Source organism: Corvus cornix, chromosome 1 (genome assembly GCF_000738735.6).
Source record: "Corvus cornix cornix isolate S_Up_H32 chromosome 1, ASM73873v5, whole genome shotgun sequence".
NCBI classification, from domain to species: domain Eukaryota; kingdom Metazoa; phylum Chordata; class Aves; order Passeriformes; family Corvidae; genus Corvus; species Corvus cornix.
Window position 1 is genome coordinate 27,313,609 of NC_046332.1, and position 16,560 is coordinate 27,330,168.

The 16,560-nt window shown below is 38.9% G+C and overlaps 1 protein-coding gene across 3 annotated transcripts in view; it reads right to left on the minus strand.

Annotated features, from left to right (window-relative positions):
- WARS2 (tryptophanyl tRNA synthetase 2, mitochondrial) overlaps positions 1–16,560 on the minus strand; it is a 46,788-nt gene that overhangs the window by 17,875 nt on the left and 12,353 nt on the right. For 2 of the 3 annotated variants that reach the window (XM_039559846.1, XM_010396076.4), the window contains exon 2: positions 8,528–8,785. In XM_039559846.1, the coding sequence (XP_039415780.1) occupies positions 8,528–8,785 (258 nt within the window). The remainder of the gene's footprint in view (positions 1–8,527; positions 8,786–16,560) is intronic. The other variant, XM_039559852.1, reaches the window with a different exon arrangement.

Here is a 16,560-nt window from a genome sequence, read left to right on the forward strand (position 1 = left end):
TTATTTGCCTGCCCACTCTGTTTTATGAGTTCTTTGGGAGTTCCTTTCTGTGGCATAGCATTTGGCTACCCATAAGGACTTAGCATTGCCCATGAACTTCTCTTCACCACCTTCTTCAGGTCATGAAGGAATATGTTGACCAGAACTGCTCCCTGCAAGAATCCCTGAGGAACATGACTGCTGACTGAGCTATTAAAAAAAAAAGTGAGCGTTACAGCCTGTGTGGCTTTCAACAATGAAACGGAAGGAAACAGAGAAGAGACATCTCGTATTTGCATAAATCTGCAAAACAATTTTCAGCTTCCTATTGTGTTTGGTAGCGTTTATTGTGCCTTTTTCAAAGAAGCATCACTTTTCACACAATTTTCATTAAAAAGAGTAAGACTGTTAGAGAAATATTCTGCTTGCTTTTTGAATTTATTTTTAAAATTTTTTTTTAAAGGAGGTTACCCAATAAATCTAACTAGGATTTCAAGAAATAAAAATATAAAGAGTTCCAATTAATTCAGGCTATTCTGTGTATACTTTAACCAGTAAAGAACTCAATTCGTTTTGTATTTTAAAATCTGACAACAAACTACTCTCCAGAGCTATGATGTACTGCAGGAATTGCCCACTTTCTCAAAAGAGAACAGATAATAATAAACTTGACTCTTTTTCAATGAAGACATAATTTTCTCAGCAGTGCCCTCTCCCCCAAATACGTCAGTATAAAAATAGTACAAATGGTAGAAAACCAGAATTACATCTCCAATGAACAAAACCCACAACCAGTGACAGTTCCTGAACTGCATCTCAAACCAAACTCCACAAATGTGACAATCACTGGTAATTCTGAAAATCAACAATTAAATCCTTCAGATCAACTTTTGTGTCCTGAAAAAAATATAATAGCCTGTTTTTAATATAAACATTATTTTCTTGGGAAATATTTCTTGCAGCCTTGCTGAAAATATTTCCAGGAATAACAGTCTTAGTGCTCTATTTATTGTTTCCCTTTACAAAGTCAACTATTTCCCATTAAAAATTTTCCAAGAAACCTTAACCAGATCCATATAGTGATCTCCCTTTTTTAGACAGCTGAAATCATACCCTTTGCTCTTCTCAGTAAATACATCAAGTTTTTCTCTTTTTTCCTGCTCTGTGTTCTTGCTCATTTTAACACAGTTTTCTTACTTAATCTCATACAAGTCTGTAAAAACCATCAGCATTTCTCAAAGGGACGAGATGGTCATCCCTGTGCTATTACCAGGGACACATTTCCTCCTTCAATCTCCATTGCATTATGCATCCCCCACAACCTGGCTTACTAATCAGTAATCAAAGAATTATTTCCAGAGCGAACTACTTACATTCCTTTCTTGTGGGCTGACAAGGCCAAGGGTGCATAGCCAGATTCCATTTATTTTTTTAAAGCACATTTATTTAACAGAGGTGACCACTTCCAAATGATAATGAGCAGTTATCTGAAAGGCACACACATTTCTGTTTCTTCACCTGAGTGCCCTGCTCCTCCCTTTTTAAAGACAAAAAGCTTCTTAATTATTTACTTGTGCAGCCATTTGAAGTTATTAAACTCAGATCACACTTTATACTTCAATTATCTCTGGAGCATTGTATGCTGAAGTACAATCTCAGGGCTTCTTCCTGCAGATCTGTTTTTTTGTCCTTGACCCTAGCTGTTCCTTACCAAATTATTGCTGATATTCCCTGGCCACAGCCAATGATATATACGTAGAAAACCAGTAGCTACTTTTAGTCCAAATAATTCTAGGTGACTTTTTATGAGACATACAGCTGAGGAGGACAGCAAGCCATGAGACTCAAGAACAACAGTGGGAGAGGCATGAATACTGGAAGCAGGTCTGAAAGCAGGCCAATCAGCAACACTGGGCCTCACTTTTCTGAGTGATATAATTCAAAGTTGTGCGTTGGCAGCTGAAGTAGCTTTCTGCAAAAAGAGATGCAGTGTTTTATTTTCAAGATGGACTTCCTCAAGTTGCAACCTATAGCCCTTCTCTGTAAGGCACTGAAAATTTGCAGCTTCCCCTCAGCAGTGTAACCTCATTAAGGGCTCTATTTAATAGGGCAGTAAATTTCAAGGATTTAATTTTGACAGTGTAAAGTACAAACAAATAGGTCTGAGGAGGTAACTTGGATAGCTGCGTACTAAAAGAAATTGAAACAGAGAAGGGAAAGAGTCCTACATTTTAAAAGAAATTAAACCTTTTTTAAGGATTTCTGTCTCTACTAGAAGTACCAGTTAGAGCTTCTGCAAAATTCAAGAGGCCTTTTCTAAAGCAAATTATGCTCACATTTTTCTTGAATAAGATGTAAGGTTTTATTAATGCCTAAGGTTGCAAGCAATATGTTCCAAGATACTTAGTGATGTATCTCTATATTATACAGCTAAAGAAAAAAATGGCCATAAACAAGACCAAAAGAAAATAGGCTGCTCTTGAATCAAATGCACACAGTGCAGGTACTCTTATGACAGAAAATTTGACACAGTATCTCAAATTCCTATTCAAAGAAATAATTCATAGGGTAGAATAAATTTATGGTTACAAAGGCAATATCAGATTTAAAGAGCATGTTAAGCAATGTATTGAATTGGGGGGGGGGGTGGTTATCTAGTTATTGTCGGTAAATCTGTCAGTATCTACCTTTACCTTGGAACAATTTTGTCACTTACTTATATTTGGCTAAAACTTACAGAAATAAGATCTGTCTCTCCTTTCTGAAGAACCTGATCAAGAATATTCCTACTGGAATCAAGTTTTACTGGTTATAAACCCCAACAGACCACAGTAAATTGGCCGAAGCATCCTTTTCTCTCCTTTATTCCTTATGAAATTAACATATTTTCAGAAACACTCTCCTACTAGCACCCACAATACTGTTTGAATAATTAGTTTGGTGTGTCCAGAAGACTGGTGAAGAGAGGAAAGTATAACAGCTACATAATAGTATGAGATGAACAAGGTAATTAAGGCAGAAAAAAAAAATCCTAGTGAACCATGACTTTCCTTCCCACTGAGCTCTAGTTATGTCTAGTCCAGTCCATGAGAGAGAAAACAGAGGAATGAGAGAAGCAGAATAATTTTCTAAATTAAACAGTCACATACTTCCTCTTATGACAGGAAGTTTTCAATGGACTGTGCTAAATTAATGTATTTTAATGAATTTATAAGCTATGATGGAATGGAAGCTTTTCAGCCCCTCTGAAAATTGGACAAGGGGTAGCGCGAATCTATTCAAACTCTGCCCACAAAACAAAGCAGATGGATACTTCTGGAAAATAACAGCAGTGAAACAGTGCACACATTTATATTGTTGTATTTTGGCTTTTGGAGTTAAGGCTAAGACAAATTTGCAAATTCCCACCTCCCAGAGTTACTGCTTCAATTTGCTTGCACGCTGCAAGAATACTGCAGCTGATTATACTCAGCAAATAAATCACCCTATCCAGAAGGATGAAAACTGCAATTTTCCGCCCAGAAACTGAACATTATGCTGTCCAGAAACTCACAGGACTCCTCAGAGAAGCATTCATGCAGCGTATCAACCACTGTCGGCTGAACCAACTCTGATGGAATTTTAGTCTCTCTTGGGACATTCAGCATGTGTCTACTACAATAGATAGGTGGACAGGAAGAACAGTCTGAGACCACATAAAAGCAAAATCAGTTTCTAATATTGTTTTGACTGTGAAGCAGATGAGATACAAGATGGTTATGGGTAAGAACTGAAATGTGTAGTGTACCCACCACAAATCAGAGAAAATGGGTTATACCACGTAAGTTCACCATGTGTGCAGACTGCATACTGTCTCCCTTATTTACCCCCCCATAGTCCTTTTTGGTTTTAATAAAAGATCTAAGTTTTATGAAAGATGACTGTTACCGCTTTTATCAGTTATGGTACAATTTAAGGAATATATTTTCTGTTTCTTCTAATACTCTCACGATACGTTGTATAAGTCATTATTCCATTGCTTCTTTTTTATGCCCAGGAGGGAAAGGCAGCCACTTAAAGCATATCTCATATCTCATATCTCCAAGAGGGTTTCATACATCTTGCAGCTGTACTCCAAATAAAAAGGCACTATTTGAAATGCACAATTTTGAAATTTGCATTTATCTTTATTTTTATTCTTACTAAAATTGTCACTTTTCTATAACTTCCGACTTGAGAAAATACAATTAAACAAGCTGTAATGAAAGAGCTTCTCTCACTGGGAGGTCATTTTACTGTCCAACATATACCACAATTGTTTTCCCAGATACTGTAATTAAATGTGCTTGTTTATAACCCTTCACAGACAATGTGGTTCCAAACACTACCCTAATTATTCATCATCATCCTTCTTGCTTCTAAATATTTTCAAGTTATCATCACTTGTTCTTTGCAGCCACTACTTCCCTAAGTTGGAATTCAAGTTTTTATATGGCAATGTAAGTGTGGGAAGTATTTGTTGAACTGCAATATATACAGCCAGCCATTAACTTACTGTTTGTACATGTTATAAAACAATATAACCTATAAATGGCAAATTCTGAAGCATACAAAACTAATTTTCATCCAACTAGCACTTTCCATTTATAAGCAATTTAGCTGTATATCCAGTACATAAGAACACAGGCCATATGCTCTCTAAACAATACAATAAAACATTGCCAATGCAAAATTTATCACTTTTACTTAATTTTAGTTGAAAGGCAAGGACATCACTGAAATCTGTTCTGGGATTCCAAGTCAACTTCACCTGTATCCTTATCACAGCAGCACCTTTTGGATCTAGTATAAGCATGAGCGGTATCTGTTCTCACCACACTTTCTCCCAGCAGTCACTCTGTGATTAATATTGCTCAGCCTTTTGCCTCTTCCTTGTATTGAAAAGAATGATAAAGTGTGTGCAAATTCTGGAGGCAGGTATTTCAGATATCTCTGGATTAGAGATTTGAAAAACGCCTAAGCAAGTAGAGTAAGTAAAACCCTTACCAAAAGGCCTTTTGAGAAACCAAGTAGCATTATTTTTTTCACATATGGCAAACATATTCCAGAGAAGCAACACAAGCAGCAAAATACAGAAAGAATAAGCCAAACAAACAAACGAAGAACAAAAAAAAAAAATCCCCTTTTCAGCAATTCTAGACCAGTCTTGCCCAGTGTAATCCAGAGAAAGTGAGAGGACACAACAGCATTTACATTAATGACTGCATGAGCAATTCCCTTAGTGGAGCTTACCATTATCAGCATACTTCCGTAGTGCAAGAATTTCATTCTGCCTTTACTGCTACAGAATCAGGGTACAAAAAAAGTCATTAGTTGTGGTGGGTTTTGGTGATTAAAACTAAAAGTTCTTAGATCACAATTTTGTTGCATGATGTTTGTTTAAAAAAATGAACAGAAATGTCATTCAGGAGTAATTAAAGAAAAATTTCTGTGATCTACAGATTTGGTAATTTTCTAGGTAAGGCTCAAAATACAACAATAATTACACCATGCTAAGTTACTGAGAATTCTCTCATTTAGCAATTTGATCTGGTATTGAAAAAACCTACTCTGTCCATAACTAAATACCTAATCCAGTTCTCTCTTTGTGGCTTGATTTTCACTGCTTTCTTGCTGACCTCTGGAAGTACACACCCTATTACAGTATACAATCAGTTTTAGTCACTTTGCTTTACACCTCAGACAAATGTTTGTAAACAAAAGTGGGGCGTTTTTAGACCACCCTTGGAGACTGCTACAGTGGCTGAAAAGGAAGCCAGCTTCTCTTTTTTTTAAATCTGAGAAATTTCCAATCAAAATCAAGCAATAAACTTTCTTGATTAGCAATAGCTGCAATCCATCTTACACCTTCATTTTTAGGAACAATCATCTCGATATTATGACATTCCATAACGTACTATTTCATTATCATACTAAAACAATAATCACATTAGCAAGGTTCCTGTCTCCTTTCCTCACATCAAGAGCTACACACAGATACTCCTTTTAATTGCTTCCAGAGAAACATCTGGTGCTGCCTGGGTAAATGTAACAGATCACAGTGCATCTCTGGGTATACCTGACCACTTCATACAGCTTGAACACACTTGGTTTGGGGAAGCTGACAAACCACTTCAGCCTGAACCAGTGCTGAAACAGTCTATATTCACAAACAACTGAAGTAGTTCTGATTGCACTGTGACAATGAGCTTTCAGAAACATGCTAGAGTCAGCCACTTCTGAAAGTTGTATTGGTACTCGTGTGATAAGTATTGGTAGGAATAACATTCAAGATGTCAGACTCAGACGGCTCAAACATTTAATCTAATGGTTTAGATTTAATAAGAACAATGACCATTAGATCTGGACAGATAAGGACACACAGAAAAATTAAGGTAAAAGGCAGCCTATTTAACGGAGGCCAGCCTAACCACCATAAGGAAAATCAGAATTATATTTAGTGGAAACTTTCATTTGATAAAGCTGAACATGTTCAAGTATAGCTATCTTAGGTTTTCATTGGTTATTGACTGTATTTGTACTGTAGAAGCACCGCACACAGAGACATCACTTCCTGACACTTTCTCTTTGGGGCGTCAAAGATTCAATCTCTGCATTATTATATTGTGAAAGATACAACATACTTTCTGTGGTTGAGTGCAATGTAAGATCCTCACCAATAATCTGCTGGCTTCAAGGGAAGCCTGAGTGTTGGTTTTAGCAAGACCTGGAACAGCACTAGTTTAGCTTTCAGACCAGTAGGAACGCAAGAAAAGCAACACTGGACCAGATCAAATATCCATCTCTGACAGCAACCAACAAAAAACCAAGAACATAAGTGCAGAAAGCATGGACACTCTCCCATCTGTGGTTTCACCACTTCCTGCAGAGGTGCAACAGTCCCAAAGCAATTTTTCAGATTAATTTGTCAAGTCCTTTTCTGAATTCATATGAATTTCAGCATGCACTGTATCCCGTGTCAAGGGGTTCTGTAGCCCAACTGTGGATTTTGTGAAATGCAGCATTGTTTTGCTTTGTGCTGAATCTTCCAGGTGTTAACTTGTTTTGATACTTACCAATTCACATTCTTCAGCGGATAAAACAATTTCTCCATTTCACTTGCAATTTTATAAACCTTCACTTTATTCCTCTCTAACCATAACCTGCAAAGCATTTTTCCTTCATGCTGAAGAGCCCTCTCTGTGTATCTAGTCACTGATCCTACCTTGTAACTAATTGAATTGTTCAGTTGCTTGAAAACAAGAAAAAAACCCCCTCCAGACTGGCTGCTACTGCATCATTGGCTTGTAACTCACCTTGTGATTATTCCAGGTAATGACTTCATCATTTTGAGGCTGACAAGTCAGAGTAGAGCAAAATTAAAACCCAAGCTGGTAACATATTTAAAATGATAAACAGATTTGAAAAATAAAAGGGATAAATTTATTTAAACATACTTCCACTAGAATTCTGAGCTCATCTATTTGGACTGGTTTTTTAATACAGAGGAAAAGTGAAGCAGGAAGTATATCTGTCTTCATCAATTCATTATTCACCAGGAATATAGAACTATGATTGCCATTTGCAGTTTAACAACCCCTGGAAACTCTGCCTGTAAAGAATCGTGTAGAAAAGGAGAATGCAATGCCATTTCATCTTGCATGATAAAATTCAGACCCTGTGTGCACATCACCTGTGCAGTTCTGTTGCAGAGTGGACACCCACTGACGGGTGTCTTCACAAGAGCAGACGCTATGACACATCTGTCTCGGTGGGAAATTTGCCAGAAATTTCAGAAGTTTGCCAGTTTAGAGTCAGTAACAGAAAGTTAATTGAGCAAGAAACTAAGTTGTTTGTTTCCAGGAAAATATAACATGTGATAGCTATATGCCAAGTGGGAAGGTAAGCCAGTACCCCTTGGGGTGGTCAAGAAAAGCACATGGTTTACATATGAATAAGCAGATCAGATGAAAAAACATGCATATGAAAAGGAGATTATAACAAAGAAGGGGGAAAAAAGTCCCAGAGAAGAACATCAACCACTGATGATGATGGTGGAACTGAAACAAAACTTACCATGAATCACCTGTTATTTTTGATTACTGTGCAGCTGGAACAATAAGTGGCAAGAGCTGATACAAAACCATAGAAACATGTTTTCCTTACCTTTATGGTTACACTGGCCACATTTACGAGTTAACCTTTTGTGACTAAAGTGAGACTTACAGAGATAAATTAGTGGTCTCCTAAGAGGTTTTTGAAGTATTTTACTCATAACTTGCACAAACTCCTAGCTCTGCTTCAGAAATTCACAATGTACTTGTCCCTAAATGGGCATCTCAGTCATGGTTTCAGCCTTCAAAACTTCAAAACCACGGCAAGGGATAAGTTCAAAATCCAACACTGCTAACATTTTCTAGGACCACCAACACAAAGATGATAAAGGACTTTGGTAATGCTACACTTGTTCATGAAGATGTGTGGAAAGCCTCTTAATCAGAAAAAAATCTAACATAACAGGAACACTCACCAGCGACTGCCGGAACAGGAAACACTTCTTTGGGTCAATCCCACAGGCAAGGATGGCAGCAGTGGTGTCCAGGATGTTCTGGCGCAGGACAGCTGGCTCCTTGGGCATGGTGAGAGAGTGCATGTCCATAATGCTGTAGAGCACTGAGCTGCACTTTTCCTGAAGATTCACCCAGTTCTGAATGGCTCCAAGGTAGTTACCCAGATGAGGGGTCCCAGTTGGCTGGATACCAGAGAAAATTCGATCCACACGCCTATTCTGTGACAAAGCATTGGCAAAATTAACACACACTTTTCTTTCTTACATATTCTTTTGTATTTTAAAGTAATTTTAAAAAGCCTCATTTATGCCTGTCTCTTCTCCCCTCCTGTCAGCGTATTAATGTATAAATGACCTCACAACTGATAATTACAGTAAGTCAGTTAAAATACTCTATCTTACAGCAGAGAGACTGACAACTACCATATTTTTAAGCTGTCAGGCTGCATATGGAAAAAAAGACAGCGTAAATAAGATTGGTGAAAAGCTGGTCTCAGAAGCCAAGTGGTAGATTCCTTCATCTTCTTTTGCAACAAAGCTGTATGTTTCTCTTTAGTTTCTATATCCACATGTTGGTTTCTACATCCACTCTGATATAGAAACTTAGGGTCACAGTGTAGAGAAATTCAAACGTTTTTGTTGTAAACTCATGCAATGTCCCAGTAGATTGCCATCTTAACTCCCATGAACATTGAAGTCTTATTTTTCTAGCTGCAAAGAACATTTTGAGCAGTTCCTGAAAGAAACCTACTTCTTGACCCAAAGGTCAAAGAATATTGAAAGAGATCATCAAAGTTCTCAAACTACCCATTTTGGCAGCAATAGAATTTCTGCAAGAGCTCTACAAAGAAATACAACTATAGCTCAAGATCATACCTGGAATACTGTCTATGCATCAGGACCAGTAAAATGTCAACACTGGAAATGAGTTCACAGAGAAACAGCAAAAACAAAAAAAGACTGAGAAGCAGAGGTTGTGAGCAAAGATTAAAAAGCTTGAAACATGTATAGCTTGGCTAACTGACAGTTACCATCTTAGAAAGTTTGTTTTCCTGCATCCCAGCCCTCCATCTGACCATTTTCTCAGAGCCCCAAGCTGTCAGCATATGATCAATTACCTCCCCGACCTTCCCAAAGAATTCCACCATATTCAGAAGTAGCTCAGCAATGTTTTATGTGAAAATGCTTGTTACATGCCAAGCTGTAAGAGCATGCAAGATTGCGTGGCAGGATCATCAACTTCATTATGCCTGTGGCTGCATGATTTTTTTCCTGCTAACTTTTATGAGCAACATCTATAACTTAGCAGGAAGAATTTATTTACTGATGTAGTCTGTTTTCTTTTCTGTGAATCTCTTACAAATGTGTGTGGGAGAAAAAAAAGTCATACAACTATTAAAGCACACAAAATAGCAGTAAAAGTCAAGGGCAAGTACCATTATTTTTAACTATTTAAAAGGACTTCAAATTGACTTAATTAATTTTGACTCAGACTTAAGAAAAAATAATGAGAAAGTGTTTCCAAGTGGAATAGGACTTTTTTATTTTTAAGCATGATCTGTAGTTTAGAAAAGCCTAGACTATTTCTTTCAAAATTTGCTGAAAAATCCTCTGCTTTTAAGTAAGGCTGTTTTTTCAGCTCAAGACAATTTTCTTACCCAATGTTTAAGTGTTTGTGCTGACAGACAAGAGCAGCTTTGGGCCAGCTGCCATGCTAATTTCTCCCGCTCACATAAATGCCTACACATGTAAGTCTTGATGGCAGCCCCTTCACCCCATCCCAAATATCTTCTTGACTTCTACTACATTCTTGAGTCAGTTTCTAAGTACTCTTGGAGAACCTCCAGCACAGGAGCCTCAAGGTAGTCACCTGAAGCAATGAAAAGCACACCCCTTCTTCCAACAGTAATTCCCGCTTCCAGTCCTTGTGCTCCAGTCCTTGACCACCCATGTGCCTCTTTTATCCATTACACAAAAATGGAGTTATGATACTCATCTCTCACTTGGCATTTGATTCCTTATTTCCTAGGAAACTACATCAGAGCATTTCTCACCACTCACACAATCCACTCACCTCCCACTAAGCTACTACCTGGCCTAGGACTGCAGTCAGCTTCGTGTTAACACTGAGAAGGGCCAGGTGCTCTCTTACAGAAGGAGGCATTCAACATTCCAACACATATAAACTAGATGGAGTCTTACAGAAACTTGGGATTCACTAGACTTCAGAGCTGTACTTTTATTCCTACAGGCCTAGAGCAGTTGCTAGGCAATGCAACAGGTACTTTACAGCCATAAGATCTGTCTTTTGATTCCTATGTTCCTTAACCAAGACAATAAGAAATCAGGAAGAAAATAGTTGCCCACTAACATGGTGTTCTACCCCTAAGAGGATCCCAGAACAGCTGTCAACAGCTGTTGTTTGTCAGAGCACATAACATCTTCTCATGTCCATGTCATCCTTCACTAAGTTCAAATCTTGATGCTCCTTCCCACAATTACTTCTCCCCACAGTACTGCTTGCTTTCTAGTGCCCATTTATACGCCTGTTTAACAACGCTCTTCTTAAAAGGCCATACTTCTTACAGCCCTACTCTCCATTTCCTTACCAATTTCATCCCTCCTGTGTTCTTTTCTTCCTCCACTTGTGCTTTATACCCCTTGCTTCCCCAAAGAGCTCTTACATACAGCTCTTGATATACAGCTCTTACTGTACCATTATTACCATTATTACTACAAAGACAGTAACAAGGCACAGAGAATGCCATGTTAAGGTTATTACTATTATTACTAATTAAGCTATTACTGCCTTGACTCCAATGACTTTATATAAAGTACGTTTTCCACCTGCACAGTTACAAAAGCTAAGAAACTTCATCAGGTGCCAGAAATCTACTATGGACCTGCATCAAGTAAAGTATGTTAGGATGACCAAGTTAAAGCATAGTGCAGAAACTTGCACATCTTCCAACTTCAGTCTAGTAAAAGACAGCATCACCTGAAATGCCTCCTAATGTTACAGCTTCTTTTCCCTGGGACCCTGAAGCTGGTGCTGCTTCAGTGCAGGAGCAGCTCTACTCCCTGGGGTAACTGTGTGTTATACCAGAAAGCAGGAATTTCTGTGCAGTCAGCACAGATCAGCTCATGTGCCAATACCCTGACCCAAAAAGTGCTGACACCCTGAGCCTGTGGAGAACAGTTCTGTCTAGAAACTTTGTCAGTACCCAAGTCAGGCAGACTCCATTCCCTTGCAGCCGCAGTCTTTGCTTCATATGTTTCCCATAACATGTTCATTATCTGCATTTTCAACTTCTCGGATCACTGTCCAGTTTGTAGATTATGTCACCATGAACATATTGGATGTATTGGCAAAATTGTGTCCCTTAATGTGAGTGTAATACACTCAATACATAAAAATGCAATAGTGACATTTAAATAGGCAGTTTGAGAATGTCTTTCACCAAGAAAATACAAGACATCAGTGTCTCAGCATAAACCGTATGTTCAAATACCATACTAATTCCAAATATTCAAAGGCTAACAATGAGCTAATGAAAGGTAGGTTTGTTGTAATACTACATAAGTTAGCATCTGGTGACACACCACATGTTGAAAACACACGATGTACAATGTAAAATGGACACAGTTTCATATAAAGAAAGAACCAAGTTCTCTATTCATTAAAGAGAATACCTGTGAAGGCAAGCATGACATCTTTAATGGTGCTTTGTATGTTCGAATGGTAAACAAATGCTTACAAAAGGTTTGTTCAGTATAAGGGCAATAAATAGTAAGTGAAACATCAGAAACAAACAGTAGCAGTATTATATTCAGTCTAAGCTTGGCAATTACTTAACCTGAAGTACAGAATTCACAGAAATAAGTAAATCCAATCATGAAAACTGAGCTAGGCTGAACCTGAGTAAAGCATTAGCAAATCCATTACAAAGAACAAACCCATACTGGCTCCCAGCTGAGGGACCAGTTGACTAGAAGTCTTTCATCTTTAACTCCTTTGATTCCATTTAACAACATAAAGTACGAGAAGTTACAGCAAATAGGGCCGCATGAAATATTCCATTGTGTTAGCAGAAGTCTATATTAAAAAAAGCCCACACAAAACACCCTCAAATGAATCTTGGATTTCTTGCACTAAAAATATACAGAGAACATTGCTCCTTTGGAGAGAGTTTATGTTCCCTGTTTGTTCACTCTGTGAGAAGCAGCGGGCAGCATAGCAGCGTGGCAGGGGACTTCTGCCTGGTACCATGAAATCATGGGGCTGGAATGCACTTCAATGGAGCTGTTAGGTCAGGGGATGGGAGCTGTATGCACCAAAGTACTGGAGTTGGAAAAGGATAAAAACAAAAGGAGTGAAGACTTCCCAGTGGAGCAGAGTGAAAGCCACAAGACATGCAGCTCCAGCCCACAGGCACTCACTCATTCAGACATCTGTAGTAAGCACAGTGTGAGCCTGCTGCTCGTATGTTTAACTCTGTGTGGTGTGTGCACCTACACCAGTGGTGCTGCATCCTCACTCCTGTTAAGAGAGCAGTAGCTGACAGATGACTTAGCATTGACTATTTGTTTTCTCTCTACAAGACCACTGCACGGCAATTCTAACCACCACAGTGCATTTCTCAGCTGCATTACCAAATGAAGCTTGGCCCCAAACCCATTAAGGTTCAGGTGCTCTCTTACCTAACCTCCCTTTCATGATGAGATAAACAACTGCCACTCCTTATACTGAAAAAGTATCAGCATCTAAATGCTCTCAATCAGGAATAAGTATTATATTCTTATCCCAGACTAGGATGGCTGGTCTGGTCCCGCCATCCTGCAGCGCGGCCATATCCATTTTCAATGCAGAAGAGGAAAGATGACAGCTTCCAAAAATTCAATGCTGCTCTCTTGGACCAAAGCAGAGCTTTTCTCTGTATGCCATATTGGTAGGAAGGAGAGCTACTACTGTCAAGGCCTCAATTCAGCAGTCAAAAACACAATCATTCCCCTTCATGAGATAGATGTGCCAGAACTGGAAGACACACCATAGCTGATAAAGGAAAAGATCCGTGCAGATCCAAGCATCCCGTGTTACAGACAATTCTTGGTATCCTGGTTACATCCTTGATTATCTGGATGTTTAGCTTTATGAATTCTGTGAATGCTGAACACAAGAACTTACCTGCTGAATACATGTATTTGCCTGGTACAGTCAAGAGAAAACTGCTTCTCATATATATAGTAAAATCGGTCATAAAACAGTTCCTCCTTTACAAAGAGTTACAGAAATAAAATCAAGTGAAAGCATTCACAAGACTTAAGTCTTCAGAATCTCTCTTCTTTACAACTCCACATGAATATTGCCATCACACACTTGAAATGACAGCAGACAAGCTCCAATTATAAGGAAACCTTATGCCTATGCTTGAATCTGTTTTGGGTTTTAAAACCAGAGAAATGTAGTACCCGTTCAAGGAGGTAAGAGAAAGCTGCCAGTAGACAAACAATTCTCAGGATTGTTTTCTCTTTTTATTTTGGCATAGGCATGTTATAAAATTACATAAGAGTATACATATAAGTGTGGCTGGTTAGAGTTCAGTTAAGACCTATTGTTTAACACAACAAACCATAAAATGATCACATTAACCCTGCCCTAGAAGTACAGAGGCAGTGCCTGTCAGCTTCTCAATCTACCCAGTCATGGGGGAGACAGATACATTTTCAAAATCAAGGAGGCTTTTGCTAATTATACCCTTGGAGTGACTGAAGGTAAGGACAAAGCTTTGGACTAACTAGTTTCTTTGGACTTTGTTCATGACTCTATCCCAGCGACCGAGCAGACAGGAGATAGGCTTATGCCTCCATCTGTAATACATCTTACAAATATTTTAATTTCTAAATAATAAAAAACCCCCCCCCCCCCGACTCACAAGCTCGCCTGGCTGAAACAAAAGCAAGAGATTTTAGACCCAAACCCCACAATGTTACAGAAAATTATGACAGTATTACAAGAGCAGCTGCAACAGAAATCACCCCCCAAGCCACAGCGGTGCTTACAATTCACATGCTATAGCATTTAGCTGCTCTGCTTTATTTTAACAGCCATTCAGTTGGGGCAGAACAGGTGAAGAGCCAAGTGAGAGCCACGGCACCAGAGCTGATTCTAAACACAGGTGGTGGGCACGACAGAGAGAGCAGGAAGCCGACAGGAGAATCACTGCTGACATGTAGGACAGGGAAGATTGATGGCTTCCCTCTCTAGTTTTCCCCACTGTGTAGGCACGCAGGGGGTGGGGGAAAGGGACGGAGAAGCTGCTGTGCTGGCGACATAACACACCACAAGCCTCCACAGCACCAGCGCTGATTAATGAGACTGGAACGACTCAGGAAACAGCAAAGGATCATTCACAGACTTTGCTCTTGTTATAATTTTATTCGTGGGGATTCATTTTGCCCCAGCTGTCCCAAGCTGAAGAAAGTTCAAATTTGCCAGAGGAAAAGAAAATGTGGAAGTCAAAGGGAAGAAAGAGCAGCATAAGCAAACACAGACATGCATAAAACACAAAAATTGGAAAATTTGAAATTTTGAACATGAAGACCTTCTCAACAGGGATCAAAAAGAGAAGAAAAATAAAACCAAAACAACACAACCAAAAACTTGCTCCAACCTCAGAGACAAAAGAAATTCTTTGGCTGACAAAAGTCACCAACTACTGCATCTTTTGCATCTGTCTACAATTTTTCTATTTCCCTTATTAATACTTGGCAACTTCAAAGCTCTGGTTGCTAAAATAATATGCTTGTCTGTTAACACTGGCTTAGAAAAACCTGTCTTGAGACAGTTATTAAGCAGCAAAATGAAGGAAAGCCAGACAAGTCAGATTTTACTAGCTAAAGCATAAATTTTAAAGCCTAATTGGGACAATTTAAGTATTAATGTTAGAGAAAGAAAAAAAATTAAGGAAAAGGGAAACTTAGGAGCAGTGTATGTACTACTTACTTTGCTTCATTTATTGTTTTTAATGCAATTACTTCTCTGCAAACTTGCTGTGGAAAATTTTGAACATGTTTATTTTGATCTGATAATTCAATATGTCAAATACATCTGGTACAAATGCTATTTCAACACGCTTAATTCTTAAAATGAGAGACTAAAGATCTAACATTAAATTAGAAAGAAACATATTTATACCAGAGCAAGTTTTCAGATAAATAGCTTCGGAGAAAAGATTAACCCATTGCCCAGAAACTGAACTAAATTAAGATTTAAACAGCACTGCCTAGTACCCCTTTCTTGAATGTCAAATGCACTCATATTTAAGCTTCAGTAGGACTTTAATATTTATATTTCAAATGAGAAACACATTTAAAGGAGGAACATTTACAGCACATACTAACCCCACCCTATAAATTTAACTCTGCCCTCTAGGGCTAGCAAAAGAACTCAGTGTGACTGCGGCTGGGTTAGGCTGCCCTCTCATGCTGCCTTGTTACAGATGACTCAGCAAATGGCTCCTTTCATGTGGCTCACTGCATCCCGCAAATGGATTCTCTCATTTGCTTTATGAGCCCCACGTGCCACTCGGGCTGCTAATGACAGCTGCACTGACAGACACGGGGATTATCTACAGCAGCTTGCCACAGTTCCTGCCACCACACACCACAAGGTACCTCTGGACCTGAGGGAACCGTGGACCCTTCCCTCCCGTGTCGAGTGGAACAGGAGATACAACCTCTGGTTAGGGACTTGGAGACAGCCAGCAGCCTCCTGGCTCAGAAGAGCTGGCTCCAGTTCTCTGCAGAGGCCTAGGACACGAACCTGTGGTAACATCTGTGCACAGCTGGTGAAGGAACCAAGCACTGGGTCTGCACGGAGCCAACAGAGGTCACCAGTCTTACCCTAAACCACAGTGTCTTCCTTAGCAAGCACACAGCCTAATAGTCGTTATTTTTTGTGCTGTGCTCCTTACAGTTCTCCACATCAATTTGAA